Here is a 26,349-nt window from a genome sequence, read left to right as displayed (position 1 = left end):
GTTAATATATTTATTTTCTATCAGAGAAAGCTATTTTTATACCAATTCCCACGTCTTTTACATTTGAATATACATGGTTACTACTATTGTACAAATACTTAATTACGCGTCAGATACAGGACTTGGAGAGCGTGATATATAACGGTCTTCTTCTTCTTCGCCTTGAGGTACAGGTGAGCCAGAAGGTGATTTACTGAGGTATCTATCTGAGCCGGCATCTGAGGCAGGACTTGGGGATCTACTGACGTATCTATCGGAAATGTTATCATCCTCGTTCTCACTGTTATCATCTTCAACGTCTAGAGGTGATTTGCGAATTGGTAAACCATGAACCTGCTCTAGAACGTCTCTTTTCGTCAACCTTGGTAGGATAATATCGCATACACGTTCTTCTGTGAGTAGTTCATCAACGAATTCGTCCATATGTGTGATGTGATATCCAGAATTGTTTCTCAAGCGTAACTTTCTGTAATCCTGTAAAAGTGGTTCTAGTATATCGAAGACTTGATAGCTATTGAAGCATAAACGTGTATACATTGCAGCTAATGCTCTGAGATATTTGAACTCGACTGCTTGTAGGTATTCCAATATGATTTCAGGTTCAGGCTGTAATTGTAATAGTTTCAATAGTAAGCAAATGAAAGGTAATGGCCGTAGATTCCCGTATACACCACCGATAGATTGCATCTCAACAGCCTTATCAATGATAGTTTCGGCTGTAATATAGAGTGAATAACTGGGAATAAGCGATGTAAACGAACTCACCAGTTAACGCAAAACATTGCTCTTTCCAATATGCAGATTCATATATTCTCTGTCTTATAACGTTCTCAATGAGGTGCTATTAAATGATTAGAAGAGGATTCTATTGTAATATTAATAAACTAACTTGTGGATTCCTTCCATGTACTGAGCTAGCCTCTCTGAATGTTTTGTTAGCCATTTTTCGATTTTTTTGCTTCTCTTGCAGAAACAAGAAGGAGCAAAAATGTCATTCAGAGGAGGTGGTTTCCAAGGCAGAGGTGGTAGAGGTGGTTAGTTAGAGTGCTAATAGTAAATTAATTTTATTCACAACCTCTAGGATTCAGAGGTGGTAGACAATCAGGTGGATTTCAACAAGGTCCACCAGCCGAAGTGTTAGGTGAGTAGTTAATATTTTTATCCATATACAGTTTAACAGTCTACAGAAATGGGAGAATTTCAACATGCAGTCGAATCAGATATGCTCTGTTCAGCTACCCTTCCATCAAAAGTACCATACTTTAACGCACCAATTTACTTGCAAAACAAGAATCAAATCGGAAAAGTTGATGAGATATTAGGTCCAATCAACGATGTTTACTTCACCATTAAAATGCAAGAAGGAATCGTTGCAACTTCATTCTCAAAAGGCGATAAAGTTTACATTGGATCCGATAAACTCCTCCCTATAGAAAGATTCCTTCCAAAACCAAAAACTGAAGGTGCAAAAGTTGCTAAACCTGCACGTGGTGGCAGAGGCGGCGCTAGAGGCGGCGCAAGAGGTGGTTTCGCTGGTAGAGGTCGTGGTGCACCAAGAGGTGGCGGTGGATTCAGAGGTGGTGGTAGAGGTGGTAAGCTGGCCCCCATTTGAGAATTTTCATTGTACTAACGATCATACAGGAAGAGGTGGATTTGGTGGTGGTAGAGGACGTGGTGGCTACTAGATTGAATACATTAAAACTGATTACTGTACAATTCAATTTCATTTATTTATTCTCTACTTTCATACTCAACTATGAGCTCATTCGTTAATCTGAAAGACTACGTCGATCCTGCTGGAGTTTCTTGCTTGAACGTAAAAGACGAGAGTTCAGTTAAACAACTTCTCGGTAGAACTGGTAGTCGTATAGGGTTGTTGGAATCTGACGCAGATGAAAATTTACTCCTCAGTGTAGCCTTTGATCAGACTGTAAAGGTACACTCACTTAAATTGGGTCATTCTGTATTAGAATACGCACCAAAAGAAATAAAGATCTTCATAAATACCCCGGAACTCGATTTTGATAAGGCAGAGGATGATTTAGAGACACCAAAAGGAGATGCAATGGCTGTTTTATCGCTCACAGAAAAGCAGGCTATTGGTGAGGATAGCATACAACTCCGTTTTGTTAGATTCCAAGCCGTGAACTCCATTCAGGTATGTGAGCGTATAAACGAGATGAATAGCTAACAAATGGATCAGATATACGTAAAATCAAACCAAAGCGATGGCGATATTGTGAGTATCTATCCATATAGAATAGCATCTCTAATAGAAGATGCAGTCGAAGATCAGCCAAGTTGATTTGTACGGACAGAGCATTCACACCACTAAAATGGCCAACTTTGGCAAAGAAGAAGACTGATTGTATCTTAATATCCATATATCATATTTCTCACTTGTACCACCACCATATGGAAGAAACTAGAAAGAGGTCAAGATCGAGATCTCCAACGCCAGAGAGATCGTCATATGAAAGGCCATCCTACAAGAGACCTCATATCGTCAAAGACGACAATCCATACTTAACAGTACGCTCGTTGATTGATACGCGAGATGCTTCAATTATAATAGGGAAAGGTGGTCAGAATATTGCCAAAATAAGGGAAACTTCCGGTATTAAGTTAGTTGTATCCGGTTCTATACCAAACAATCCCGAAAGATTACTCACGGCTACTGGTCAGCTCGATGCTGTATCAAAAGCATTCGGTTTGGTAGTTAGGACGATAAATGATGAGGATTTCAACCAGCCTTCTTTACCGGGCTCGAAAGCTGTCACTTTAAAATTCGCTATACCGAATATGAAGATGGGTTTCATCATTGGTAGGGCAGGTGCGAAAATTAAAGAGATACAAGAAGCTTCAGGCGCTAAAATCAGCACGAGTGATTATGTGCTACCAAATTCTACCGAGAGGGTTTTGAGTATCGATGGCGTAGCCGATGCTGTTCATATCGCGATTTATCATGTTGGAATGATATTGTGGGTGTAATTACTTGACTGTCTGTTTATCTAAGAGCATTCAGAGCTGACCAAACTGCCGTCCCATCAAAGGAGAGAGGTGATCGCAGAAGAGTACAGAATCAATCATACGGTGATACATCAAGTTACGGCAGCCCAGCACCATATGCCGCGGCGCCCCCTGTATATGGTATGTTACCTACTTATGCTAGTACAGTCCCGGGACCGGCACCGGCACAGCTTGGAGGTGCACCACCGTTTGGTGGCTATCCAACACTCCCTGTTGCTGAAACGACGTCTCAGAAAATATATGTCCCAAACAATCTTGTTGGAGGTACGACATTTGATCTTTATATCCCATTGATTGCTCACAATTACATTAGGCTTGATTGGCAAAGGTGGCTCGAAGATAAATCAAATAAGATATACATCCCAATGTTCAATAAAAATCTTAGAACCTGGCGAAGGTGAACAAACTGAAGGTCCGTCTATCGAAAGGCTAGTGTTGATAAGTGGACCCGCAAGCGGTATACAAATTGCTATAAATATGTTATCTGAGGTGAGTAACAATTTAAAGTATGAGCGTGTGTGTGTGTAGTCTATTCTCCACCGCCTCTTCTATACCCATAATCAAAAGACCTTTTCTTAACAAAGCTCTCTCACCCAGCGCATCGAAATCGAGAAAGAGAAAGAGAAAGAGAAGATAAATCCACCCTTATGAACCGAATGAAGCGAAGAGAACCTCAGATGAGGGTAGACATCTATTTGCAAACTTGGTACTATTCTTATTCTTATATTTACACGCAACAACCCCTTTAAGCTGTATTCAATTTATTATTTTAAGCCATATATGTGAACAATCAAGGTCTGGTGTTTCACCAGCGATGCTTGATAAATTCAGCTTAACTAGTTCTGTGTCTTTCTTGTACATTTCACATTTAGATGAGTCTATACTAAACTTTTGACATATAATATCAAGTAGTCTACCTATACTGAGTGCCTTAGGTATCTTAAGCTTTGCTTTACACCAAAAAACACCTATCTTACCTTGCTAAAGTAATAGAATCGAGATGATGTCAATTCAATTGTGTTTTCTGTCGATACAGAAATGTGAATACGATCAGATGAATCGAGAACTTCCCTGAGCGGTTTAGCATTCATGCGTATTTTCATAGCCCATATCTTCTTATCAAACTTTTTTGGTTTTGTCGTAGGTGCATGTTTGGAGCCAAATTTTGATTTTATAGCTGCTAATTTATCAGCTTGGACTGTATTTATAGTCCTCTTTTGTGCTGTAGGTGTCGACGTCCCTGCATGTCTATGTTTCAAGCAATATATGCTATCTTGAAACACTTCATCATTGCAGTCTGTCACTTGACAACTAATTTTATGCCTCTTTGGCGTATTCTCCTGTGTACTTTCATTCATACGTTGACAACATTCATATACTGCAGCTCTATGGCTTGAACAGTAGCTTTTTGTGCATCTATTGCATTTATAAACCAAGTAGTCAATGTTAGGACAATTTGACTTGCTTTACTAGTCAGTGTTTGTTGAATTTTATAATATCCACCCACTACACAACACTTATGCCCTATATCAAGCAACCCTTTCTCCATTCAGACGACAATTCTATGATAAGGTGTAAGATAATATAGGAAATGTCTATTATAATGCTTTGTTTACAATTATTATATATAAAATATGTACTGTCGCCCTAAAGAAATAAATAAATGGGGTATCATAGATGTAAGTGAGTGTGCAGAATATACACGAATCCGTAAAATCCTTTAGTTTTCTTTTTTACTATCGATAGCCTTGCCCCTGACGTCAGATCTGTTCAAGCGTGTACCAAATATATCATCCCAATGAACGAAAAATGGCTGAGAAAAGTTATATTTTAAGCCGAAGTGTTGATGATGTATGTCGTGATAATCTGACGTATTAGTGAAGAGATATCTGAAAGGATCGAATGGATATTGTGCACCTGCATGATCGTAGCATGTCCTTCAAATTGATTAGCAAATTGTATTCTAAAAGAAGATAACACTCACTTGTAAGTCGAAAAGACAAACATTACTATACTCTGCCTCGTACTCATCAAGCTGGCTGTATGGGCTAAAAGGGCGCCACAACTGTCGAGCAAGAATCCTTCAACCGGATGATTGTAAAGTGCGCCAAAGGCATAGGGAACGTATAACCTATGATGTACCGAATGAATGTGCCTATATAAGAATTTATTAATGTGAAATAGTCTGTGTAAGAAGTATTGGTGTGTATCCATGACGAAACAAGCCCAGACGAATTGAATAGCAGGGATGATCCACCAGTAAGTGAAATGAGTGATTGATTTACCATACTGGCTTAGTAAATTCATTGTTATTGATGGACCTAATGCTAATTTCAAGAAGGATGTGATGTATCCACTATATCCAATCATTGCAGCGATGTGGCCATTATCTGACCGGTATTCGTCGAGGTCGTCCATAACAACGAAACCCAAAGCTGTTTGTACAACCTGCTGAATGAGAACTGCTTTTATGACTTGCTTCACGGTAACTTTATTCTTCGTCGTGAGTTCTTCTGGTGGATGTATACGATATTTATCAAGTGAGCTGACTTGATCTAATGCATGAAAGAATAAAGAGAAAACCCAGTAAGCCAAAACTGGTAGAATAAGAGAAGTCGCTTTATCACTCAATCCAGGGATTATTTCATTTGATTGGATATCATACCACGGGTGGCTAACGGGTGGAATGATATCGTAATTTGGCAGTGGTTTCGGTATATTAAAATAGAAACTATCCAAATTACTAGTCGCGTTCTTCATCTTCAAATTCAAGAGATAATCTCACTATCTATCGATTTCTCTAACGGCGAAGATTAAAAAAATAAAATCAATGTTAAATTTATTAGGATCTTTGCAGAAATTATCTATAGGCACTAGAGGATATGCTACCTCTATAGACAAGCTATCATCCTTCGGTGTTATCAATAGAGTGCGTTATTCTACGCCAGAAAGAAGACTACTAACAATGCACTCATAGAGTAAGAAACTTGGTAGAGGTAGAAGTTCAGGCAAAGGTAAAACCTCAGGTAGAGGTCAGAATGGTCAGAAAAGTCGCGGTGATGGTAAAATTGCACCATGGTTTGAAGGTGGTCAGACACCGCTAACAAAGAGATTCCCAAAGAGAGGATTTTATAATTAGTGTGTCATTCTCCTCCTTCTGGTTTAATAGTCTCATTTCCTACAGCAATTCAAACAACTTCGCACCTGTCCCACTTTCTAGACTAGCACACTTCATCCAACAAGGTAGAATCGATCCAAGTCAGACGATAACGATAAGGGATATTGTTAGATCAAATCTGGTACACGGTTTGTCTAAACAAGATGGCGTTAAGATCCTCTCAGATGTGAGTAAATCTAACCAGAGAAGAGCTTGGCTAACAAAAAAAAGCTTAAACCTACTACACAGTTACCACCAGTTCATATAGAAGCTTCAAGAGCGTCAAAAAGCGCAATCGAAGCTATTGAAGCGGCAGGTGGTTCAATCACGTTCAAATACTTCAACAAGCTAGCAATGAGGCAGCACCTCAACCCTGAAAAATTTAGAACACCTATTAAAGACGCTCAACCAACTAAGAAATCAGATATCCTCTTCTACCAGAAAGTAGAGAAGACGATGCAAGATAGAGCCTCTAAGAGAAAAGCTGATTTGGAATAAGGAAATAGAAAATGTATATTGAATATCATAACTTTATTCTTCTTGTTGTTTTTGTCCAGGAATTTGTCTAAGTGTAGCGAATGACTCCCTCTTTTGTGTTCTTTGTTCTAATGAAGGGTTTGGACCGTTACCAGCAGTGAATGTACCACCAGCAGCTTGGAATGCACCCATTAATGCACCGAATAACAAGCATCCACCTGCAGCAGCTGGGATGCTCTTAGCTGAATGTATATATTAGCGAGATATAATAATATTAGCTAAAAGCTCACATCTAACACCAACTATTGATCCTGCCGCACATCCACCTGCAGCGCTGCTGATTGCGTCTTGGTCTCCTCGTACGTTTGAAACGGCAGCTTCTGTGAACGCGAATGTAGCACCGACAGCAGCGAATAAGGAAATAGTGGATCCAGTTCTAGTGAAAACACCCATTGCACCCTTGTTGTGTGTTTCTAATGCATTCCTCACCGTAGAAACTACGAGTCCTACACCACTTCCACCAATAGCACCTTGACCAGCCAATTGGAGAGCTGGAGTTGGATGGAATCCAGCTGTAGGTATTTATTAGCTTGTATATTTATTTTATTGCGTAGTTTCTTACTTTCTTTCAAAGGCATCTTGACCGTCGATTTACAAGATATATATTTAGCGATATATTAGAATAATTTGACTAATTTGTATTTATTATTATATTTATATTCCATTGTAGCTCGTATCTACTGTTAATCTCTCAACCCTGATTGGATGAGACGCTATCTAGATATGTACGCGATTTTGTAGTTTACAAGCTTTTTATTTATGCGACATATGATACATCTCCTTAATATCTTGAAATTGCGTTATCGAGCTGACCGATTAGCTCACACTTAAACAATCACCATCAAACTATCAAAATGAGAGCTTGGTATATGGACGACATAGAGGGTAGCTTCACAGCACCACACGATTCAGGCGTCTCTGTTAATGCTGACTATCTGGCTAAATTGGGTATCCAATACACACTCAACCCAGATATCGAGAAGGTTGCGATAGAGCAGGGATACAAGAACAGGGACGAAGTTGGTATCTCTAGAGAGGCACTTGGAGATGAGGAGTACAAGAACAAATTGAACATCTTCAAAGTCGAACACTTACACACCGATATTGAAGCCAGATTGATATTGGACGGTAGTGGATATTTCGATGTTAGGGACAGACTCAACAATAATGAAAAATGGATTAGAATTGCGGTAGAAAAGGGTGATTTGATCATTCTTCCTCCTGGTATCTTCCACCGTTTCACAACTGACGATAATGGATACACACGCGCAATGAGATTATTCACAGTGAGTTTCATTCTATATAACATGTGCGCACTTTCTAACATATCCGCTAGGACGAGCCAAAGTGGCAGCCATACAACAGATCAAATGAGGTTGAGAAGGATCCATCTCATTTGGATTACTTAAAGAGCATCGGAATTACTGCATAAACGTTTCTTTATCATTACAGCGTCATTAGGGTGCTTTTGTGTTGGCCTTAGAATCCTTTATCATCTAACCACCTTTCCACTTCGTAAAGTGATTGTTGTTCACCATACTCGCCGTTATAGAGGATCAAATCAGCATCTGAGTTTGCTAACCTGTGTTTTTCCAGCTTCTCTACGTTAGCGAGCTTATCCATAATACCAATTCGTGGAAATGCTTCATAATTGAATGGTTCTACGGGGCTTGGTAAGGCGCTTTCATTTGGAGATTTCTCGTCTTCGATCAAGGGTGGGTCTTGAGTGATGTCAGAACAAATTTCAGTTTTTGAAGCACTCACTGATCAGAACGACTCCTGAAACTGGAAAGTCACTGATGTGAGTTTCTGCAACGAGTGTTCCTAGTCCTTTTGCAAATAACACGGGTGGGAATGGTATAGCAGCCAATCGTATCCTCTGTTGCACGTCTAAAACGACGTCATCAGATATCACACAACTACAGTAATCGTTTACTAACCATCTGCCATTTTCTTGAGTATTTCTTTAGATGTGCTACCTGTATGCTCATCACAAAATATTTCTAAACATCCAAAACCTTTTTGGATGAGTAAACCCTGTGTAGATTGAAATTCTTTTTGGTCTTCACCCCAACTTTGTGGTGTGCGAATGAATACTAGTGGATAGGGTGACGCCCTAGGTGCGCTTGGATTCCCTTCTCTCCATATACTACCTGTAGTAGAAGAACAACGAATTGATTGTCTGGATAGACCAGCATATGCTATAGCTGACAACGAAACGGGTAAAGTGTAAGAGAATTTCTTAAAAAAACTCATTTTGTATTAAAAATACGCTGATTGTTCAGTTTCAAGGATACTTCTTTCGTCATCATCGAACAAGCAAGTTCAAAATGCCTAAAAAACAAAACCGTATGAACAATAAGAAACCCAATAAGGAGTCTAGTAATGGTAGCAATCGTGGACGTGGTGGATTCAGAGGTGGTGGTAGAGGACGTGGTACGCCACGCACCGGTAGAGGTGGATTACAATATCAAGCAGGATCTATGAATTCTATGGGATTTGATTACAGCCAGATCAATACAAACTGTGTGTTATTTACTTAAATACTGAAATGACTCATTAAACGTTGTTAACAGCTGAATTACCGAAATACTCAAGTGTTGACGTACAAAAGGATGCGCCTACAGCTTCAAAGAAGGAGAGAGCTGGTATAAAACAGCACATGCCTTACTTTATGAATGCGTCAAAAGGTAGACCGAACAAAAACGGTCATAAAGGTTTAGGTTACGTGAGGAAATCGCCAGAAGAGGAAGCTGCATTATTTGAGCGTAAATTAGCTAAAGGAAAATCTAAAGGTGGCGACCAATCCGCAAATCCACTCTTACAACCGATTTCTTTTGTTAAGGGAACGAGTACATGGGATAAGGATATGGATCTGAGTAATATAAAAATGGCAGCAGAAACCAAGGATGCTGAGGATGTATTTGTTCAGATTCCAACCGAACAACGTCCTGAAGAGGGCGATGACGTCGATGAAACACAAGATGAGACGCAGGCTACAACCGCCGTAGAGGAAGAAGAAAGCATTTACAATAGCACTTTTGAGACCAGTGCATTTGATACAAGCAATGTCGTTTCATCAGCAGTATCATCAACTGGCGAATCTACGTCTACTGCAGGAGAAGAAGTAGAGGTAGATGAGGATATTGAAATAAACAATCCTGATAGTTCTCTCCCATCAATTTCAAGATTGAACATCGACGAATCTAACGATGCAGATGAAAGCTTAATTGAAGCCAACTTACTTGATTTGAGCAATGCTGATACGAGCATTCAAACAGTAACTGAACCAAATATGACGAGGGATGATGATAAGGTGCTTTCTGACGAGGAATTTGCTGCAAGTGATGACAAAATCATTTCTGATAAGGATTCAATTGCAAATGATGATTTGTTCATTATTGACTCAAAACCTTCCGAAATACCTGATTCATTGAAACCAAAAGATGAAGCAACTGCAATAGTTTTAGACGAAAGGGTTGAAAACAATGAGGATGTGGATATTGAAGCAAATCCTCATCACTCATTCTCAAGGAGCGAGATTGTAGAAGTTGAAGAACCTGTATTGTCAAATGTACCAGAAACAAAAAACAGTAAGATGTTCAAAGCAATGCAAAATGACAATCTATTTAAGAATGTTCAACAACTCGGACAGATGTTCGCTTCAGGTAACAAACCATCATTTGAGGACTTCACCTTCTCTCCTAACTTTAACAAAAAGGATAAGAAGAAGAACAAAAAGAACAAGAATAAAATTTCACCTGAAGAACCTCTCGAACCACGCGTTGGTGATTCCGACCTTGAATGGGGTAGTGATGGTCCACCAGAACCAAAGAATAACCAATCTAAGAAGACAAGCAAACCAAAGAAGCAGACAATAGATGATGCAATCGTCGCAGATTGGTTGGAGAATTCTAGACAGGATGACAGCGATGATGATGATTCCGGTGGTGAAGCTGCAGCTGGACCATTTGGAGCTGATGATTCAGCTTTACGTTCATTTGTTGACAATATGTCAAGAAATCAGAACTCAATTACTGATTTGAAAATTGACAAACGCCTTCGTAAAGAGGCTGTCGAAGAAGAAGAATGGGATGATGGATCATCAGTCGATTCAGTGGAATTTGATTCAGAATTTGAGAAGGAAGAAAATTTCAAATTTGGATTCTCAGATAATGACAGTGTTGATGTTGATATCGATGACAATGAGATCGATTTAGATTCAAGCTTATCGTCAGAGGAAGCTTATGAACTTGGTAGAGCTCGTGCTAAAGCAGCGAAGAAGGAAGGTATTGTCACAGAACGCAGCCGTAAAGGTAAAGGTAAAAAGAAGGCTGACGATTTCCATGATTTCGATAAGTTGCTAGAATTTGATGACTTTGAAGGAAAGCATAATAAGTGGGATGAAGAAGAACAGTACTTGGATGAGTTAGCCGCTATAATCGAGAATAAGAGACAAGACATCCAGAAAGCGAGGTCATCATCTTCACGTCAAGCTTCACGTCAAGGAAAGTATTCATATGATGATTACGGTGATGTCTACGGTGACGATTCAGAAGATGACTTTGCTATTGACCCAAGTGATATTATCTTCCCAACAAGTAGGTGGTAATTTCATATCTAATTTTTTTTATACTGATAATATCATCCAAGGTTCAAAGAAAAAGAAATCCAAGGTACCACCACAACTGCAAAGACTTTGGGATCAAGATAGAGTTCGCAAAGCTGAGAAAAAGAAGGTGAGAGAGCAGATCAGAATGGCGGATGCTCTATCACCATACACTAAAACGAAAGGCAAAAAAGCAAAGAAAATGCAAGCCAGAGCTATCAAAGCGGCTGCTGAACTATCTGATGATGATTTCTTACCTGATTACTACAATGTCCAGACTATCAACACCGAAATTCAATCATTTGTCGATGTTCCACAGAGAAAAATGATGAAGTTGCCTCCTATGGATAACAAATCAAGGAAACAGATACATATGCTGGCGGAAACCTACAATTTGAAGTCCAAGTCGACCGGTAAAGGAGTTGGTAGACACATTATGCTTTTGAAGACTGCAAGAAGTGGTAAAAATATCGATTACGCTGCTGTCAACAAAGCTGCCAAAGCTTGTGATAAAGGTGGTATTGGTAACTTCTATAAGACCCTTCATCTTGCTCGTAAAGCCGCTCAGGTAGAAAGGAAGAGCGGGCAAGCAGCCAAACCAAAGATGATGCCACATAGGGAAGGTACAATTGTGGGACATGAAGCCAAACCAATTGGGCAAGAGGTATGTTACATTTTATTATGAAAAAAATTCTCTTTAAACCACCTATAGTCTGTCGGTTACAAGTTGTTGGCCATGATGGGTTGGAACCATGGTCAGAAAATGGGACAATCTGGTGAGGGTTTGGAAGCGCCAGTTGCAGCCGTCATTAAGAACTCGCGTCTCGGATTAGGTGCATCATAGATTTGAACTATTTTTGTATGGCGGAATTCAAATATCAATCACAGTTTATAATTCTATCGTGTTTATGATTACTTTATGTTATTACACCTTCTAATAATGGCAAAATAATTTAATTACCTAAGCTTGATTAAAGGATTCCTGAAATTTGCGTTGCCTTAGAAGCATCTTGGGGTAAAGTCAGTTGGGTCTTGAGGAATGACGCCGAGTTCAAGGAGACGCTGGTATGACCAGTCAGCACCAAGTTCTGTTCTCCATGTCCAGAAGAAGTAGCGCTCTCCGTAAGCATCAACTTGAGCTTCCCAGAAGACACGCAAGGAGTCCTTGTATTCCTCTGTCCAGTCGCTACCGTCACCGGTCTTTCCTTCACAGGTGTCGATATACTCGTCAGAAGATGAGTGTTGACCTTCTAAACGTGCACCTTCGACGAGACGACCATTGAGGTATGGTGTGCAGTCCGTAATGGCTGCTGTCCACTCACCGACGACGGCGAAGTGGTGTTGGTCAGTGACTTCCTGGAGTGTTTGTTTGTAGGAGCATGCGGTAGCAATACGCTCTTCATCAGTGCGCTTGAGTTCATCCGGTGAGAAGACTTGGTATCTGTGAACATCGAGTTGAGTACCATCTAAGAAACCATCCCAATAGTGTGAGTCTTCTTTGAAACCGTCGTGAAGAACAACTTCAGTATCACCATCGATGATATCAAAACCAGATTGGTAGTAGTTCTTTAAGACTGGGATCATACCTTCATCTGCGAAGGTTGCTGGCTCGTTGAGTAATTCAATAGCTTCAACAACATCTTCGTATTCTGGTGTTGCGAATTCGTTCTTGATTTCTTGGATGACGTAGAGAGTTCTCTCAACTTGAGCTTGATTTGTGTGCCAAGCTGGCTTGTCAAGGAGTTGACCGTCGTTATCGAAACCATTTTGACCACCTGGAGCGGAGTGGAGATCAATCCATGCCTTCAATTCGTAGTCGCGACACCATTTCAATGCTTCTCTAAGCTTTTCTACTCTGTTACCAACAATGAAGGGCTCAAAGTCACGCTTATCGAATGCCCAGTGTGGTACTGGGATTCTGACATGAGTCAAACCAGCCGCACGTATTTGAGCGAAATCGTCTTCAGTGATGAATGTCTCAAGATGATCGTTAACTGCCCTAGTTGCGACTTCTTCATCTTGTCTTTCACCAAAGGTCCATTCGTCTACGATTTTATCATCTAATGTGTTATCGAATACGGATGGAGTGATAAAAGGCTCCATTAACAACCATCCTATTAGCTTGATTAAATGGGAACACCACTAAGAAAGCAAATCACGCACCACCAATGTTAACACCTCTCAAAACACCACTACCTGCGTCTTGCTTTCTGTAGACTGGAGTGGCTGCTGCGAGGGTGGCTGCTGATAGTGCAGCTAACGATTGAAGAAGTTTGACCATAGGTTTCTGCTTGAGGGGGTTAGTAAAATAAGGTAAGAGGTTAACGACAGAAAGTTTCTGTTTTAAAGCCCGGTCTGGGCATGCGGACTACGCACACTAGCTTGGTAATGGAGACATTCCTCAGTGAAAAATTTGATTGTTTCCGGTTAATAGGTCGTTAAAATTACATGTATCGTCAAAAAAAATTATATTACTTTTTCATGCAGGCTTCAAAATCATGTGACAGTTTTACGCACTATATTTGCGTTATTTTTATTCGTAAACGTCATTAGTCGCGAAGACGCGTTTGTTATGAAGGTTCGTCGAAACAATGAAGATGTTGTTTAACTATCTAATACTGCATTCCAATTAATGTCATCCCTTCGGAATACATAGCCGCTTTATCCAATTACGTATTCGCTGAGTTTTGCCCGTCGTTCAAAATTACTGTAGATTGTAAATCAACGACCATCATCTCTTTGCAACTAACCCAGTATTCTGTTAGCAAAGAATGAAAAATACCACCATTGAAAATGATAAAGGAAAGCGCTACGCCGTTATTGCAATTGTGAGAAAAATTTTTCTCTCTGATAATTTACCCACTAACCAAGCAAAATGATAGACCTCTTATTTACTTCTGATCGTTGGCTGGACCGATGCTATGTGAGTCATTTAATTGACGTTCAAACTGTTGTACTAACGAGATGCGTTAGATTCGGAAGTCTCATTGAGCCACTAGAAGAGTGGTATGACCTCGTAGGTGTGCGTAACTGCCAATCATCCGTCTAATTGTCATAGACCGAACGCACTATTTCACTTGCTTTTCTTTTCTACGTCGTTGGAAGTATAACATCCTCATACCTTTCTTCAATATGTATACAAAAGTTGGGTATAAGGTGGTTCATTATAGTACGCGAATTGCTCTAGTAGTTCTGTTATACTAACTAATTTCAGTCCATGACTACCTTATACTGTGCTGGGGCACTCATTGATGCCTTCAAGCCTATATTCCCAGCCTACGTATTTGGTGTATATCTCATGGGAGTCGGTACAGGGTCTATGCAAACATCTGCAACTGCAGTGCTTAGCCATTTTGAAGATGGTCCTTTGATGACATTGGTCTATTCTAATATGGCTTTGGGATCCGTTATATCTCCATTCATTATTGGTGCCTTTTTGCAATATGATATTGGATGGCACGTAGGCGTTTTCCTGTGGATTTATGACATGTCTCACCTGCCCAACAGCACAATTTCTGGATCCTCGTTGGATTTGCAGCAATATTGATTATATCCTCTTGGTTTATTTTCAAGAATTTCGATACCCACGATACAGAGAAGGATGACTATACCCTACGGGAGAAATTACGCATTGTTTTACCTTCTAAGAAGCTCTGGATTGGATTGTTAGCAGAAGCTGGACTATTGACTACACAAGACAGGTAGGTTCTTCTTTATGTTTGCTAGTTTGGCTAAAATATTCGAAGTTTTTCACAATGGATCGCTCCATATGTCAAAGATCTCAAGGGATTGAGTAACGGTCAACCACAATATACAGTTGCAGGCTTTTGGGGTGGATTGATGGTTGGTAGATTATTGCTGGCTCATGGATCAGCCAAAATAGGTAAACGTAGATCGTCAGTCACGATGTATATAATCCTATGTGCTCTGATAGCTGGACTATGGAAGGTGAACAGTCTTGGTGGAACAGTGACTCTAGTTATACTGATAGGATTCTTTTTCGGACCATTGATGCCAAACACGCTATCTATTGGTGTGGAATGTTGGTCTAGAGAGTTGAAAAACGCAGCAACATCAATAATTATGGCTACCTCACTATTTGGATCACTGCTTGCACCATTTGCGTTATCACAAGCAGCCGATGAGTTCTCGTTGAAGATATTCCCACCAGTCTTGATAGTTGAATGTTTCATTACGGCGATTATCGTATCGTTCACCTTCGTAACACGTCCTATTAAAGAAGAAGAAGATATTTTAAATTATAAATCCACCAAGCCAGAATCAGTAAGGACGTCAACGGATTTCGTATCAGACACAAGCCCAAAGCTTAAGCAACCAGTTTAAAGTATTAAGTTTTTATTTGTTTTGTACTCGTATCGCAATGAATGAATTATTTGACGATCCCGATTGTTCGAGAATACCGTACGCTGCTTTCTGGTAAACTTCCACCATCACAAAGCTCAAGATGAGCTATGAGAAGCTTGAAAATGAGCCAATGAATCACTTAGAATCTGAAAGATTCGAAATGAGGTTTGTTTAACTTCAATTACACTATTCTCTTACTGATAGTGCACAAACAGCGCAAATCCAAACGACTGGGGGGCCAGAAACTGGCAAAGTGAGCCAGACGATTACTTACACAATCCAACAACAAAAGACGGTTCAAAGGCCTCGACTGGATCGATTTTCACCGTCAGAGGTTTCATCAACTTGGGATTCTTATCTTTGGTTATAACAGCCTTGCTAATGCTTTTGTGAGTCTTTTTTAGTTATGAAGTACCAGCTTAACCGCTAAATAGTGCCGGTTATCCGATCTATGATGAGTTCAAACCAAATACACACACACCAAGCGGACAATACGCAAAATTCAACTCAACCGGACAAGTGGAATGGACAGTTCCAGACAGAAATTTAATAGACAAAGACACTCCAAAAGATGCTTACGTTCGTTCGAGCGGTTTTGGTACAGATAACCGCGAATACAAACTTGTCTTCTCCGATGAATTCAGTCAAGATGGCAGAAGTTTCTATGAAGGTGATGACCCGTACTGGGAAGCGCATGATGCACATTACTGGGGTACAAACAATCTTGAGTGGTACTCGCCTCGTCAAGTAACAACGGAAGGTGGTAATCTGCTCATCACTTTGGACCAGAGTGGTGACGACGACGACCTTACCTCTCACAACCTTGATTACACAGGTGGATTTCTCACTACTTGGAACAAATTCTGTTTTACTGGTGGCTACGTCGTCGCTAATGTTAGTTTACCTGGTAAATCTGACGTATGGGGTCTTTGGCCTGGTTTCTGGACTATGGGTAACCTCGGAAGAGCCGCATATGGTGCATCCCTTGAAGGGCTTTGGCCGTACTCTTACGATACCTGTGACGTCGGTACTTTACAAAATCAAACATTAGGTGAATACCCAGAAGAGGCTTACAACCAAGGAGGTACGAAACATATACTTGAAATATTATTTATGTCTAACGAATTATCCAGGTGATCCTTCAACCGCCGCACTTTCATACTCAGCTGGACAACGTCTCTCACGTTGTACCTGTGAAAATGAAGATCATCCGGGTCCTAAACATCCAGATGGTACTTTTAAAGGACGCTCTGCCTTCGAAATTGATATTTTCGAAGCACAAGTTAGTCAAGAAAATGCTGTGGGAGGTCATGGTGGTACAGGTACAGTTTCTATGTCTGGTCAATTTTGTCCATTCGATTTAGGTAAATTTGGAATGTACTGATGCTTCAAAGTTAACCACCTCTACAGGCTATCAGTGGAACCATGACGCTATTCATATCACATATAACGAGACACAAGGACCAAACGATATGTTTGACATGCTTAATACCTACCAAGGTGGTAATCAACAGATGAGTACCAGTGTTGTCGTTATGACAGAGTAAGTACGAGTTTCCTTCCGTAAGCAATTTAACATTATATTCCAGTCAAGAAGCATACCAAATGTCAGGTGGTAAATTCAGTGAATATGGTCTACAAATCACTCCAGGCACTGGTCATGAAGCGTCTATTGCTTGGACAGTCAACGATGAACTTCGTTGGCAGGTAAGCAGTACTTTGATGTGAAGTATGTCACTTATGTATGACATAGGTATTCGGTGATGCACTTGGTGGAAATGACACAATTAAAATCTCTGAAAGACCCATAACGGACGAACCTATGTATGTCATCTTACAACTGGGTATTTCTTACAACTGTGAGTCCTATATGACTTGAGTTTTGCTAATCTCATCTCGATTTTAGTTGGTGCTATCTCAGATGAAGTACTCAACGGTGCCTGGCCGAACATCATGAAAGTCGACTGGGTTAGAGTCTATCAACCATCAGATTCGATCAACATTGGTTGTGATCCACCAGAAATGCCAACGGCTGCCTACATTAACAGACATCTTGAGGCATACTGTGAGTCCGCCATCCGTGTAACTGCATTGACTCATAAAATCCGTTAGCAAATGCAAATCTCACCACATGGAATCAATACATGGAAAAGGCACCAGATGTTGCAAAACCAGTAAAGAACGCATTATTACATCAGGACGATGCAGATTGTCAAATCGCTCTTCATTCAACGCCTGACAAAAACCTCATTGGAAGGACAGAGACAGATGAGAAGAAACGCAATCATTGGAATTAAATTATACCACGAACATTAGGAAAGGAAGGACAATTTTTTTGGTAAAATATTTCTTATTTAAATAAAGCATATACAATTTCATTTCATCATTTCATTCGAGTCACGATACTTCCTATCTCTCGTGCGAAAAACCTAGATAAAATGTTACGTTATGTATAAATAATGATTAGATGACAATATCTTTAATCTTATAGAGGAATCTAAGTATTCTACAAGATATATCCCTTTGTCACTGACGATCATCATCGAGGATGTCACATCTATATGTCGATAGTATACCGGACATGAAGCAACCTACACCTCGTAAAAGACAAGTGCAAGCTTGCTCTGAATGCCGTAGAAGGAAAATTAAATGGTGAGTATTAGTATTACAATATCGTCATTTCGTTTCTCACATAGTCTGCAGCGATAGAGTTTTTCCTTGTAGGCCATGCAAATCTCGTGGAGATGATGCGATATGTAGGGAAGTTGAAAAGCACGATGAATCAACTACCGGCTGTGCATCTTCAACTTCTTTAGAATTGCTCACTAACAGGGTACTACATTTAGAGGCGGCTTTGAGATCTATGCACCAGAGATTACCACAGGATTTACAAGCAGGTTTAATGCCTGCGTCTTTATCATTGGCACATGAACGAGCTACATCATCCAATCCAGTCAAACCAGAAGGACCTAGTAGGAGAGGCAGACCACCAAAGAAGAAGTTGGCTCCTCAGAATACACAAGAACAAGAAAAAGAAACGACTGGATCAGCTCAATCACGCCCGCCTCTATCTAGCGCTGTCTCAAACGATTCAGACGAAGAAGAAGCAGCTATGATTCTTGAAGATTTCGCTTTTGGTAGACGAGAGAAGCCATCTTTTCCAAATGATCGTCTCAAACTAAATAGTTCAGCATCATCACCAGTCGACTCACCTCAAACATCTTATAACTATCCAGGCAATGTACCCTCGGCTTCAACTTCCACTCTACCTCGAATAGGTCCTCTTAAAGCCTCGAACTCATTTACACCTCCAGATTTCAAGTTAATGCGTTGCGAAACATCAGCTGAGGACTACCTCAAAAGTATTCTTGCTGTACTACCAGATATCAAAAAAGGAAAAGCTTTGGTGAAACTATACGTGACAAAGGTTGACTTTTTCCATAAAGCAATGCACGTGCCCACGTTTCTCAATGATTTGGATATATTTTTCCGACAACTTAACTCAAATTCTACGAAAGAACATGATGAAATCCCTCCCGCATTTACTGGATTATATTTAATAGTTATATGTGTTGCACTACATTTTGCAGACACAGAAGAAGCTATCGCTGCTGGTTTCACTCAAGAGGAACATAAAACGCTTCCTTCACTTTATTTCGCTGCCAGTAGAGCTTGCTTATGGGCAAGTGATTACTTGGAGAATCACAACTTGAAGAATTTGCAAACTATTATTTTGATGGGACTTTATCTGAATAACACTAATGGATCTTCTACGCACTATTCTTTGTTAGGTGCAGCGATTAAGATTGCTCAGAATCTTGGTTTGTCCAGACTTGGAGGCGAAAACCATGCTTTAGATGATGTAAAGAATTCAAGAAAGTCTCAACGGTCAGGAATGTGGGCTAGTGTCGTTACGCGTGAAGTTGGACGTAGAATATGGTGGAATCTGGTGATGCTCGATTGGTTCTTGGCTGGTCCACACAATTACAACTACTCTATCCATCGTAAGTACTATATATTTTGTTAGTGACTTGATCGCTTATTTTACAATAGCTAGTCAAAATAAGTGCTGTTTACCAAGCAATATAGACGACGATGATCTTATAGATGGTCAACCATTGGTAGCTAAACCTATGTCAGTATATACAAGTATGACGTACCAATTAACGAGACTGAGGTCTCTTGAACACGTTAGAGCGATCGTCGATGAATATAACGAAAACGGACATCTCTCATTGGAATTTACATTGATACAAGATAAGAAATGCAAAGATCTAATAAACGACTTACCAGAGTTCTACAAAATGAACTATGACGTAAAACAACTTGGTTTATCACCCGAAAGGATGCAAATTCTTCAATGGGAGAGGACATTAATTAACTTGTCTACTCATACGAGACTTGTTAAATTACATCGACCAATATTATCAAAAGGATATAGAAATAAAAACTACCTGCAGAGTAGAATTACATGTATAACAGCAGCAAGAGAATGTTTGGCTGTTCTTCGACATGGAGACAGCGTTGGGTTCCTCGAGAGATGGTGGATTTGTGTATATTACGCATTTGCCAGTGCTATCGTCATCTTCATTGACCTTATCCATGATGATCCAATGAGTTCAGACGCTTTCGATAAAAGAGAAGAAATTAAGAGCGCACTCAATATGCTTAAGGATGCAAGTGGATTCAGCTCCGGTGCTGATTCTTCAGCTGCACTGCTCGAGGGCTTATTAGCTGAGGAGATTAGACAAAAGCCTGATTTGAAGCGCAAATTCGGTGCAGATGATCGTGATAGAGGTAGTCGGCAAAGATCTGGCGATCTTTCAATATTAGTGAAAAAACTTCTAGATGAAGGACAAGCTGCTAAGATTAGCTCACCTGGAAGTTCACATCATTCTACACCACAGTATCAATCTGAGCAACCTACAAATTTGGCGACATACGCAGTTGCAAATGATCAAAAAGTTGAAAATGGAAAGAATAGTCAACATCCAGGATTCACAGATGATCTTCTCAAGCGTGTCTTCGAGGAAGGTGATGCCGGCTTGTTTGGTCTTCCATTGAATACAAATTACTCTCAACAACCGTTTAATGTGAATATGAGTGATTTGAACACTAATTACATGCCACAAACGACGCAAGCAAATGACATGTTTACTGGGGGTGATATGCAATTCAATATAGATCAATTGTTTGACGCTGGAGACAATAATAACACTTGGAATGTTCTTGGAGGTAATTCATTGAGTTATTTGTAAATTATGATGTTTATGGTTATTTATTTAATGCAATCAATTATTCAATATTATGGACACTGTTTAGTAGTCATTGAACATCTATTGAATCACGTTAGTCCAATGCACTTTATGTTAGACTCGTTTTAATCTCTAATAATGTAATCTCATCTAACGATATCTACTCTACCTCGATAATCCCATGATGAAGCAACAACTCAAAAGATTTTTCAGGTATTAGATCTACATCATTATTCTTGCGCACTCACTCTCGATAATGATATCAATTGTGATTAGCAGTTCGGAAAGACATCATCTTGTTGTGATGTTTGGATACTGTTTTTGAGGATGGAGTTTTCTGGCTCACATAACCTTCCCTCATGCTGAATACATTGTATTTCGTGTGCAAATGTGGTCTGATATACTGGATACCAGATGCTAGTATTGTCTTCCCAACTGGAATATGCCATGTTTGTTACATGGATTATAGCAATATAGACACCACCACATACTTAATTTATCACAAAACAATACTAAGAAGTATTGTGAACCAGAATTAGTCCTAAGTGACAGAGGAAGTTTGACTAAAATACAAAGTAACTCGTTAAAGGATCATGAAGTTAAACTAAAGGTGTTATCGGGAATAGATATACAATGTTCTGCCGATGGCAAAATGGTTAATGGTCGTTCTAATATTGTCTTACTTTCATCATCTTAAAATGTTCCCTTTGCCTTCAGACAGTTCAATAAGTGATAAGATAATGTAGTGTGTTACTTAGACCACTATTGATATCAAAAGTAATCGTTAAAATGTATTCATCTCGTTAAAACCCATTAATATATCAAATGCTACAATCTAATGACCAACGTGATCTTCAATTTGTCCGATCAGATTCTTGATATTATGTCTTTCGAATTTACCGAAAATATAACCAACGTAGAGGTAAGTTGCACCTCCAGCACCTGCTAGAAAAGCAAAGAAAGTGAAGAGTGGAGAGTAAGAAGCCACAGGTGGGAATTCTGAGGCTACTACGAGTGCTAAACCCAAAACGACCAATAAAGCAGTAAAGAAAATATACTTAACAGATTGATTCTTTGAGTGTTTGTTAAGAGTGCGTAACTTTCTTATTGTTTCAAGATAGCACATCTCATTATCGGTGGCTCTGCTCTTGGCTGGTGATTCTGGTTGCTCGTTACATTCAAACGTGGTCATTACGCCAAAATGATCAGAATACGAATGTTCAAAGTTTTGACCACAAAGTTCATGAAACACTATCTCAGATTTAACTGGTTTTAGGACTTGTGATTTTAATAGTATGTAATCTAAACGTTTTCCACCTGCAAACTTGCTAGATTCATCTCCAGATGCATAACCAGGGTATCTTTGATGATGGAAAGTGTTTAATGCTACATCAGCCGTGTATCCGCACCGAAATACCGCGTCTGATGGTGAATGTGGAGGTATTTTGTCGTTTGTTGGATGATCGACACTCCAACAATCGATTAGATTAGCGTGTGTTTTCAGTAAATCGAAAACCAAGGTGAAAGGTTCAGAGTTTATGTCACCAGTAACTATAACGTTTCTTCCAGAGTTGTAAGATTTCTTAACAAGTGTCGCCAACTGCCAAGATTGTGATAAACGGTGAGCAAATCGGGCATGTTTGTCATTCTCAGCATACGCAGCGTGGAAATGAGTAGTGTAGATGTCTACCAAGCCAATTTCAGGAACTTGTACCGTAATGGTACCCGCACCTTTACCAGCCATCCAATCACCCTTAATAACTTCTAGTGGTGGTCCATTCATCTTAAAAGCATTGAAATCTGATTCTATTATTTTGTATTTTGATAGTATGGCTAGTCCGCTGCCAACTAAACCACTAATGTAGATTAGTAAAATACACGTGTTATCACGAAACTAACGAGTAGAAGTATTTTGTGTATGGATATACATTCTTGAGGTTTCTTTCTACTAGTTTGTAATCGGAATCTAGCCATAACTCTTGCAAACAAACGACGTCAGCATCGCTATTGCTCAATTTAGATATGATAGCTTTTATTCTTTGTTGACGGTATTTAGATACATTATTTAAGCCCCAAACATTTAAAGTTAAAACCTTCATCGCCGTGTTAACCAAATCCGTTGCTGTGATCTTCTTGAAAGTAACCGACGAGGTTTAGTGAAAAATGTCAATTGAATTAATCGCGGATAAAGTAAACAAAGCAGGTCAAGATCACTTGCTTACTTTCTACAACACCCTTAGTCCAACTGAACAACAAGAACTCGTTCACCAGATCGATAACTTAGATTTCGAACGCGTTGACAAAATACTTAAACTCGCATTGGAAGTTGAAAAGCAACCACCTGCAGATAACAGCTTCACTCCACCACCAACAGAAAGCGTGAAATCAGTCGCGTCCGCGGAGCAACATTCCTGGTATGAACGTGGTCTCGACGCAATCGCAAACAACAAGTTAGCAGTCATCCTTATGGCTGGTGGCCAAGGCACACGTCTTGGTTCCAGCAACCCAAAGGGTATGTACGACGTTGGTTTGCTGTCACATAAGACACTCTTCGAATTACAAGCACAACGTATTGCTAAAGTTGAGGAATTGGCCGCTCAAAAGTCAGGCAAGGATGCTGATCAAGTTAACATTCTCTGGTTTGTCATGACTTCAGGCCCAACACGCGCAACAACTGAAGCATTTTTCAAAGAAAACAAGTATTTCGGATTGAAGGAGAAAAACGTTATCTTCTTTGAACAAGGTTGGTTGATTTTAGTTTCTTTTCTTCAATTATTTACGAAATTTTAGGCGTTTTACCTTGTTTTACCGAAGATGGTAAGGTTATTCTCGGTAACAAAGGCAACGTAGCAGTTGCTCCAGACGGAAACGGTGGTGTATACACTGCTTTGCACAATAAGAAGTCAATCTCACCAACATCAACCAAGTCTCCAATTGACATCCTCACTGAGAATGGTTATGAATATATCCACGCATACTGTGTTGACAACTCATTATGTAAAGTTGCTGACCCAACCTTTGTCGGTTACTCTATCGCATCTGGCGTTGACTGTGGTGCCAAGGTTGTCCAAAAACGTGATGCACACGAATCTGTTGGTGTAATCGCATTAAGAGATTCAAAGTTCTCAGTCGTTGAATATTCCGAAATTCCAAAGAACTTAGCTGAGTTGGTTGATGACGGTACTGGAAAGTTAGCTTTCAACGCTGCTAACATCGCCAACCACTTCTACACTACGAAGTTTTTACGTGATGAAATACCAAAATTCGAACATAAGATCGCTTACCACATCGCTAGAAAGAAAATTCCAACAGTCGATCTCAAGACTGGTAGCGATGTTAAGCCAGAAACTCCAAATGGTGTTAAGATGGAACTCTTCATCTTCGATGTCTTCCCATTCACGAACCTCGCAATTCTCGAGGTTGAACGTAAGGATGAGTTCAGTCCCCTTAAGAATGCACCTGGTTCAAAGTCAGACACACCAGAGACCTCAAGGAGCGATGTTCTTAGTCTTTCAAAGCGTTACTTGAAGGAGAACGGTGCTAACATTTCTGATGAAATTGAAATTGAACTCTCTCCACTTGTAACATACGCAGGTGAGGGCTTGTCATTTGTCAGTGGCAAGGAAGTCGTTAAAGGCGGCTATGTCTCATCAGTCGATCAACTCAAATCACTTCTCAACTAAAGTTAATTTGAGCAATAGAATTTGCATATTTAATATTTAATAAATTATCTTTACTACTACATTCTTTACTTTGTCCTTTGCTTCTTTTGAGCGTAGTCTGTAGTTTGTAATTCCTCTATTGCTTTATTAAGTATACGACGCTCTCCTACTGTCACAACTAAAGCCTTGAAGTTGTTCTCTGGTAATGAGTCCTTGTTGTCGAGTTTACTAATGTCATCCTTGGGTTTAAAGTCAGTAAAGGCTATATCACAATGAATGAAACGCACCTCAAGAGTAGAGCCATACTGTTCCATACGTTGCTTTATAGCTTTGATCAGGAATTCGGCTTTCCCTTTCGTGAATCCGCTGGCTTTCGGTAATTTCCTTGATTTCTCACGTGTCTTGAATTCAGCTTCAGATTCAGTGAAGAGCAGAACGCAAATCTTGAGTAACTCTGGAACAAGATCATCATGTGTGAGTTCGAATGAACTTTGTCATTTGTTAGTAAATATTGTGTATATGAAAATTACGCACTCTTCTCCGCATTCGTCAAGTAAGAATTCGACTCTTCTCTCTTTGTGACTCTCTTTAGCATCCGGAAGTGCAAGCTCGAGGAGGATGTCTGCTGGTAATTCCACAACATCATTCTTGTTACCCATGAAGTCAGGATCTTGACTGAGAGGTGAATAGTCGACATGACCATAACGTCTGATTAAGTCTGCATTTGGTGCTGTTCGGAATGTGTTAGTTGTTATCATTAGTACAATGGTAGCACCTACGGTCGTTATATGTGTTGAAGATCTGATCACCAGCTTTAATATCTTGGAGGGAAATCATGCGGAGGCAGTTTTCCTCGTACTCTGTATGCGCATTGACGGAGTCAGTCCGTGAATTGAGTATATCAGCCATTGGAACCTATTATAACATGAGTGTACGACATTACGGGGGATTTATAAACTCACCATAGCGACATCATCTACTGAGGTGCGTAAATCTATCTCTTCATCCTCGTCTTCCTCTTCCTCTTCTTCCTTCTCGCGTTCTTCTTCAGTTTTCCATTCTTCGACAGTGAAACTTCTGCTAAGAATTAGTGAACCCATACGCTTGAATAAATCTAAAGTGTAGTTTGCGATGTCGCCAAAAACATTCTCATTTTGCTTCACTATATCGCGAACTCTCTCAAATTCGTTTTCTATGTCTTCCAAACCGATCTTATCGACGACTGTAGTACCTTTAAGTAATGAGAGCTCTTCTTTAGACCAAAACATGAGTGATGTGAACTGTTTTGGTAGTATTTCTAGAGTGTAATGATTAGATTAACCACTGTGATAAAAATCACCCACTAAAGTAGGCATCCCATTTTGAACTACCACCTTGGTTGTATTCCCAACACATAGCCATAATCAATGGTGTCCAACTACCGATGTTATCATTCTCTAATTGCTTGTAAACATCTTGTCCGACTTTCTCTTTGAAGGATGATGTTCTAGTGGATAAAACAATATCTCTAGGGATAGTAAATAGACTAGTTTGTGCCTGTAGATGTTTAAATACATGTGTCTTTAGTTAATAAAACACCCACTTTGATATCTGCAACAGCAACGAGACCACGTCCCATACCGTCTACGTTCTCACCGATTGCGACTATATCCTTAGAGAATTCACCGCCGTTGGTTGTAAACCATTCGAGGAATTTCGCACTATCAGTCATCGACGTCCTTTTGAGAAGACCGT

General features: G+C 39.8%; 19 protein-coding genes across 19 annotated transcripts; 11 read left to right on the top strand and 8 right to left on the bottom strand.

The window, feature by feature from the left end:
• Positions 1-76: 76 nt before the first annotated feature.
• Positions 77-949, bottom strand: WALSEDRAFT_58266 (PRP38-domain-containing protein). The gene is made up of 3 exons (XM_006959641.1): positions 890-949; positions 766-841; positions 77-716 (listed from the first exon to the last, which is right to left on the bottom strand). Exons 1-3 carry the CDS (start codon positions 941-943, stop codon positions 103-105), a joined length of 744 nt encoding a protein of 247 aa, XP_006959703.1. The 5' UTR covers positions 944-949; the 3' UTR covers positions 77-102.
• A 17-nt stretch (positions 950-966) lies between these two features.
• WALSEDRAFT_61058 (Gar1-domain-containing protein) lies at positions 967-1,747 on the top strand. The gene is made up of 4 exons (XM_006959640.1): positions 967-1,034; positions 1,082-1,141; positions 1,188-1,592; positions 1,642-1,747. The coding sequence occupies exons 1-4, from the start codon at positions 989-991 to the stop codon at positions 1,683-1,685; spliced, it is 555 nt and encodes a 184-aa protein (XP_006959702.1). The 5' UTR covers positions 967-988; the 3' UTR covers positions 1,686-1,747.
• A 9-nt stretch (positions 1,748-1,756) lies between these two features.
• Positions 1,757-2,366, top strand: WALSEDRAFT_65569 (DUF1000-domain-containing protein; the record flags this gene model as incomplete). Its single annotated transcript, XM_006959639.1, has 3 exons — positions 1,757-2,158; positions 2,204-2,239; positions 2,286-2,366. The coding sequence occupies 3 exons, from the start codon at positions 1,757-1,759 to the stop codon at positions 2,364-2,366; spliced, it is 519 nt and encodes a 172-aa protein (XP_006959701.1).
• A 40-nt stretch (positions 2,367-2,406) lies between these two features.
• Positions 2,407-4,490, top strand: WALSEDRAFT_33458 (hypothetical protein). Its single transcript, XM_006959637.1, has 4 exons — positions 2,407-2,981; positions 3,026-3,294; positions 3,344-3,960; positions 4,008-4,490. Exons 1-3 carry the CDS (start codon positions 2,416-2,418, stop codon positions 3,556-3,558), a joined length of 1,050 nt encoding a protein of 349 aa, XP_006959699.1. The 5' UTR covers positions 2,407-2,415; the 3' UTR covers positions 3,559-3,960; positions 4,008-4,490.
• On the bottom strand, positions 3,787-4,388 carry WALSEDRAFT_65567 (hypothetical protein; the record flags this gene model as incomplete). The annotated part of the gene is made up of 2 exons (XM_006959638.1): positions 3,787-3,960; positions 4,008-4,388. 2 exons carry the CDS (start codon positions 4,386-4,388, stop codon positions 3,787-3,789), a joined length of 555 nt encoding a protein of 184 aa, XP_006959700.1.
• Positions 4,491-4,637: 147 nt separating the features above from the next.
• WALSEDRAFT_40171 (hypothetical protein) lies at positions 4,638-5,790 on the bottom strand (the record flags this gene model as incomplete). The annotated part of the gene is made up of 2 exons (XM_006959636.1): positions 4,638-4,967; positions 5,015-5,790. The coding sequence occupies 2 exons, from the start codon at positions 5,788-5,790 to the stop codon at positions 4,751-4,753; spliced, it is 993 nt and encodes a 330-aa protein (XP_006959698.1). The 3' UTR covers positions 4,638-4,750.
• WALSEDRAFT_61054 (ribosomal protein L15) lies at positions 4,696-7,307 on the top strand. Its single transcript, XM_006959635.1, has 6 exons — positions 4,696-5,959; positions 6,008-6,168; positions 6,215-6,374; positions 6,419-6,906; positions 6,955-7,236; positions 7,287-7,307. Exons 1-4 carry the CDS (start codon positions 5,861-5,863, stop codon positions 6,683-6,685), a joined length of 687 nt encoding a protein of 228 aa, XP_006959697.1. The 5' UTR covers positions 4,696-5,860; the 3' UTR covers positions 6,686-6,906; positions 6,955-7,236; positions 7,287-7,307.
• On the bottom strand, positions 5,837-7,320 carry WALSEDRAFT_61055 (hypothetical protein). The gene is made up of 5 exons (XM_006959634.1): positions 7,287-7,320; positions 6,955-7,236; positions 6,419-6,906; positions 6,008-6,374; positions 5,837-5,959 (listed from the first exon to the last, which is right to left on the bottom strand). The coding sequence occupies exons 1-3, from the start codon at positions 7,300-7,302 to the stop codon at positions 6,719-6,721; spliced, it is 486 nt and encodes a 161-aa protein (XP_006959696.1). The 5' UTR covers positions 7,303-7,320; the 3' UTR covers positions 5,837-5,959; positions 6,008-6,374; positions 6,419-6,718.
• A 246-nt stretch (positions 7,321-7,566) lies between these two features.
• On the top strand, positions 7,567-8,436 carry WALSEDRAFT_47856 (Acireductone dioxygenase). The gene is made up of 2 exons (XM_006959633.1): positions 7,567-8,010; positions 8,061-8,436. Exons 1-2 carry the CDS (start codon positions 7,579-7,581, stop codon positions 8,154-8,156), a joined length of 528 nt encoding a protein of 175 aa, XP_006959695.1. The 5' UTR covers positions 7,567-7,578; the 3' UTR covers positions 8,157-8,436.
• Positions 8,038-9,100, bottom strand: WALSEDRAFT_47854 (hypothetical protein). The gene is made up of 3 exons (XM_006959632.1): positions 8,665-9,100; positions 8,489-8,614; positions 8,038-8,445 (listed from the first exon to the last, which is right to left on the bottom strand). The coding sequence occupies exons 1-3, from the start codon at positions 8,978-8,980 to the stop codon at positions 8,204-8,206; spliced, it is 684 nt and encodes a 227-aa protein (XP_006959694.1). The 5' UTR covers positions 8,981-9,100; the 3' UTR covers positions 8,038-8,203.
• On the top strand, positions 9,045-13,622 carry WALSEDRAFT_33455 (hypothetical protein; the record flags this gene model as incomplete). The annotated part of the gene is made up of 5 exons (XM_006959630.1): positions 9,045-9,250; positions 9,301-11,325; positions 11,378-11,997; positions 12,046-13,447; positions 13,497-13,622. Coding segments are annotated over exons 2-3 (1,181 nt in total), but the record flags the coding sequence as incomplete, so codon positions are not given.
• Positions 9,311-14,157, bottom strand: WALSEDRAFT_69973 (glycoside hydrolase). Its single transcript, XM_006959629.1, has 2 exons — positions 13,497-14,157; positions 9,311-13,447 (listed from the first exon to the last, which is right to left on the bottom strand). The coding sequence occupies exons 1-2, from the start codon at positions 13,612-13,614 to the stop codon at positions 12,333-12,335; spliced, it is 1,233 nt and encodes a 410-aa protein (XP_006959691.1). The 5' UTR covers positions 13,615-14,157; the 3' UTR covers positions 9,311-12,332.
• Positions 11,662-12,177, top strand: WALSEDRAFT_21056 (hypothetical protein; the record flags this gene model as incomplete). The annotated part of the gene is made up of 2 exons (XM_006959631.1): positions 11,662-11,997; positions 12,046-12,177. The coding sequence occupies 2 exons, from the start codon at positions 11,662-11,664 to the stop codon at positions 12,175-12,177; spliced, it is 468 nt and encodes a 155-aa protein (XP_006959693.1).
• WALSEDRAFT_65559 (MFS general substrate transporter) lies at positions 14,105-15,677 on the top strand (the record flags this gene model as incomplete). The annotated part of the gene is made up of 7 exons (XM_006959628.1): positions 14,105-14,161; positions 14,216-14,256; positions 14,307-14,349; positions 14,392-14,502; positions 14,548-14,793; positions 14,841-15,034; positions 15,080-15,677. The coding sequence occupies 7 exons, from the start codon at positions 14,105-14,107 to the stop codon at positions 15,675-15,677; spliced, it is 1,290 nt and encodes a 429-aa protein (XP_006959690.1).
• A 92-nt stretch (positions 15,678-15,769) lies between these two features.
• Positions 15,770-18,090, top strand: WALSEDRAFT_33453 (glycoside hydrolase family 16 protein). Its single transcript, XM_006959627.1, has 9 exons — positions 15,770-15,863; positions 15,914-16,087; positions 16,133-16,782; positions 16,832-17,062; positions 17,109-17,241; positions 17,288-17,405; positions 17,452-17,557; positions 17,605-17,763; positions 17,811-18,090. The coding sequence occupies exons 2-9, from the start codon at positions 16,080-16,082 to the stop codon at positions 17,993-17,995; spliced, it is 1,590 nt and encodes a 529-aa protein (XP_006959689.1). The 5' UTR covers positions 15,770-15,863; positions 15,914-16,079; the 3' UTR covers positions 17,996-18,090.
• An 86-nt stretch (positions 18,091-18,176) lies between these two features.
• On the top strand, positions 18,177-23,122 carry WALSEDRAFT_61051 (hypothetical protein). Its single transcript, XM_006959625.1, has 4 exons — positions 18,177-18,350; positions 18,402-19,702; positions 19,752-22,809; positions 22,853-23,122. Exons 1-3 carry the CDS (start codon positions 18,247-18,249, stop codon positions 20,954-20,956), a joined length of 2,610 nt encoding a protein of 869 aa, XP_006959687.1. The 5' UTR covers positions 18,177-18,246; the 3' UTR covers positions 20,957-22,809; positions 22,853-23,122.
• Positions 19,755-23,112, bottom strand: WALSEDRAFT_40159 (hypothetical protein). The gene is made up of 2 exons (XM_006959626.1): positions 22,853-23,112; positions 19,755-22,809 (listed from the first exon to the last, which is right to left on the bottom strand). Exons 1-2 carry the CDS (start codon positions 23,050-23,052, stop codon positions 21,789-21,791), a joined length of 1,221 nt encoding a protein of 406 aa, XP_006959688.1. The 5' UTR covers positions 23,053-23,112; the 3' UTR covers positions 19,755-21,788.
• On the top strand, positions 23,089-24,711 carry WALSEDRAFT_61050 (nucleotide-diphospho-sugar transferase). The gene is made up of 2 exons (XM_006959624.1): positions 23,089-23,696; positions 23,744-24,711. Exons 1-2 carry the CDS (start codon positions 23,117-23,119, stop codon positions 24,634-24,636), a joined length of 1,473 nt encoding a protein of 490 aa, XP_006959686.1. The 5' UTR covers positions 23,089-23,116; the 3' UTR covers positions 24,637-24,711.
• Positions 24,702-26,341, bottom strand: WALSEDRAFT_69968 (RuBisCO-cytochrome methylase; the record flags this gene model as incomplete). The annotated part of the gene is made up of 7 exons (XM_006959623.1): positions 26,198-26,341; positions 25,959-26,151; positions 25,578-25,912; positions 25,395-25,530; positions 25,150-25,345; positions 24,903-25,104; positions 24,702-24,854 (listed from the first exon to the last, which is right to left on the bottom strand). The coding sequence occupies exons 1-7, from the start codon at positions 26,324-26,326 to the stop codon at positions 24,702-24,704; spliced, it is 1,344 nt and encodes a 447-aa protein (XP_006959685.1). The 5' UTR covers positions 26,327-26,341.
• Positions 26,342-26,349: the final 8 nt, after the last annotated feature.

This window comes from Wallemia mellicola, assembly GCF_000263375.1.
Source record: "Wallemia mellicola CBS 633.66 unplaced genomic scaffold WALSEscaffold_19, whole genome shotgun sequence".
Lineage (NCBI taxonomy): Eukaryota > Fungi > Basidiomycota > Wallemiomycetes > Wallemiales > Wallemiaceae > Wallemia > Wallemia mellicola.
Note: the sequence above shows the minus strand (reverse complement) of the source record. Positions and strands in the feature narration are given on the sequence as shown.

What these genes read in the sequence shown, in the direction of transcription:
- WALSEDRAFT_61050 (XM_006959624.1), top strand. Translation starts at nt 23,117, where the DNA reads ATGTCAATTGAATTAATCGCGGATAAAGTAAACAAAGCAGGTCAAGAT. An exon ending in CGTTATCTTCTTTGAACAAG is followed by an intron (nt 23,697 to 23,743) that starts GTTGGTTGATTT and finishes ACGAAATTTTAG; the next exon opens with GCGTTTTACCTTGTTTTACC.
- WALSEDRAFT_47854 (XM_006959632.1), bottom strand. Translation starts at nt 8,980, where the DNA reads ATGAGTTTTTTTAAGAAATTCTCTTACACTTTACCCGTTTCGTTGTCA. An exon ending in ACTCAAGAAAATGGCAGATG is followed by an intron (nt 8,615 to 8,664) that starts GTTAGTAAACGA and finishes ACGTCGTTTTAG; the next exon opens with ACGTGCAACAGAGGATACGA. An exon ending in TTCAGGAGTCGTTCTGATCA is followed by an intron (nt 8,446 to 8,488) that starts GTGAGTGCTTCA and finishes ACATCACTCAAG; the next exon opens with ACCCACCCTTGATCGAAGAC.
- WALSEDRAFT_69973 (XM_006959629.1), bottom strand. Translation starts at nt 13,614, where the DNA reads ATGGTCAAACTTCTTCAATCGTTAGCTGCACTATCAGCAGCCACCCTC. An exon ending in GAGAGGTGTTAACATTGGTG is followed by an intron (nt 13,448 to 13,496) that starts GTGCGTGATTTG and finishes TCAAGCTAATAG; the next exon opens with GATGGTTGTTAATGGAGCCT.
- WALSEDRAFT_61055 (XM_006959634.1), bottom strand. An exon ending in ATCAATAGTTGGTGTTAGAT is followed by an intron (nt 6,907 to 6,954) that starts GTGAGCTTTTAG and finishes ATATACATTCAG; the next exon opens with CTAAGAGCATCCCAGCTGCT.
- WALSEDRAFT_61054 (XM_006959635.1), top strand. Translation starts at nt 5,861, where the DNA reads ATGTTAAATTTATTAGGATCTTTGCAGAAATTATCTATAGGCACTAGA. An exon ending in CCTTCGGTGTTATCAATAGA is followed by an intron (nt 5,960 to 6,007) that starts GTGCGTTATTCT and finishes ATGCACTCATAG; the next exon opens with AGTAAGAAACTTGGTAGAGG. An exon ending in GCGTTAAGATCCTCTCAGAT is followed by an intron (nt 6,375 to 6,418) that starts GTGAGTAAATCT and finishes AACAAAAAAAAG; the next exon opens with CTTAAACCTACTACACAGTT.
- WALSEDRAFT_58266 (XM_006959641.1), bottom strand. Translation starts at nt 943, where the DNA reads ATGGCTAACAAAACATTCAGAGAGGCTAGCTCAGTACATGGAAGGAAT. An exon ending in TACATGGAAGGAATCCACAA is followed by an intron (nt 842 to 889) that starts GTTAGTTTATTA and finishes ATCATTTAATAG; the next exon opens with CACCTCATTGAGAACGTTAT. An exon ending in GCAATGTTTTGCGTTAACTG is followed by an intron (nt 717 to 765) that starts GTGAGTTCGTTT and finishes TCTATATTACAG; the next exon opens with CCGAAACTATCATTGATAAG.
- WALSEDRAFT_61051 (XM_006959625.1), top strand. Translation starts at nt 18,247, where the DNA reads ATGTCACATCTATATGTCGATAGTATACCGGACATGAAGCAACCTACA. An exon ending in CGTAGAAGGAAAATTAAATG is followed by an intron (nt 18,351 to 18,401) that starts GTGAGTATTAGT and finishes CATAGTCTGCAG; the next exon opens with CGATAGAGTTTTTCCTTGTA. An exon ending in TTACAACTACTCTATCCATC is followed by an intron (nt 19,703 to 19,751) that starts GTAAGTACTATA and finishes ATTTTACAATAG; the next exon opens with CTAGTCAAAATAAGTGCTGT.
- WALSEDRAFT_33453 (XM_006959627.1), top strand. An exon ending in ATTTTGTCCATTCGATTTAG is followed by an intron (nt 17,063 to 17,108) that starts GTAAATTTGGAA and finishes CCACCTCTACAG; the next exon opens with GCTATCAGTGGAACCATGAC. An exon ending in ACGATGAACTTCGTTGGCAG is followed by an intron (nt 17,406 to 17,451) that starts GTAAGCAGTACT and finishes TGTATGACATAG; the next exon opens with GTATTCGGTGATGCACTTGG.
- WALSEDRAFT_61058 (XM_006959640.1), top strand. Translation starts at nt 989, where the DNA reads ATGTCATTCAGAGGAGGTGGTTTCCAAGGCAGAGGTGGTAGAGGTG. An exon ending in AGGCAGAGGTGGTAGAGGTG is followed by an intron (nt 1,035 to 1,081) that starts GTTAGTTAGAGT and finishes CACAACCTCTAG; the next exon opens with GATTCAGAGGTGGTAGACAA. An exon ending in TCCACCAGCCGAAGTGTTAG is followed by an intron (nt 1,142 to 1,187) that starts GTGAGTAGTTAA and finishes AACAGTCTACAG; the next exon opens with AAATGGGAGAATTTCAACAT.
- WALSEDRAFT_40159 (XM_006959626.1), bottom strand. Translation starts at nt 23,052, where the DNA reads ATGAAGGTTTTAACTTTAAATGTTTGGGGCTTAAATAATGTATCTAAA. An exon ending in TACACAAAATACTTCTACTC is followed by an intron (nt 22,810 to 22,852) that starts GTTAGTTTCGTG and finishes AATCTACATTAG; the next exon opens with TGGTTTAGTTGGCAGCGGAC.
- WALSEDRAFT_33458 (XM_006959637.1), top strand. Translation starts at nt 2,416, where the DNA reads ATGGAAGAAACTAGAAAGAGGTCAAGATCGAGATCTCCAACGCCAGAG. An exon ending in TATCATGTTGGAATGATATT is followed by an intron (nt 2,982 to 3,025) that starts GTGGGTGTAATT and finishes AAGAGCATTCAG; the next exon opens with AGCTGACCAAACTGCCGTCC. An exon ending in CCCAAACAATCTTGTTGGAG is followed by an intron (nt 3,295 to 3,343) that starts GTACGACATTTG and finishes CAATTACATTAG; the next exon opens with GCTTGATTGGCAAAGGTGGC.
- WALSEDRAFT_47856 (XM_006959633.1), top strand. Translation starts at nt 7,579, where the DNA reads ATGAGAGCTTGGTATATGGACGACATAGAGGGTAGCTTCACAGCACCA. An exon ending in GCGCAATGAGATTATTCACA is followed by an intron (nt 8,011 to 8,060) that starts GTGAGTTTCATT and finishes CATATCCGCTAG; the next exon opens with GACGAGCCAAAGTGGCAGCC.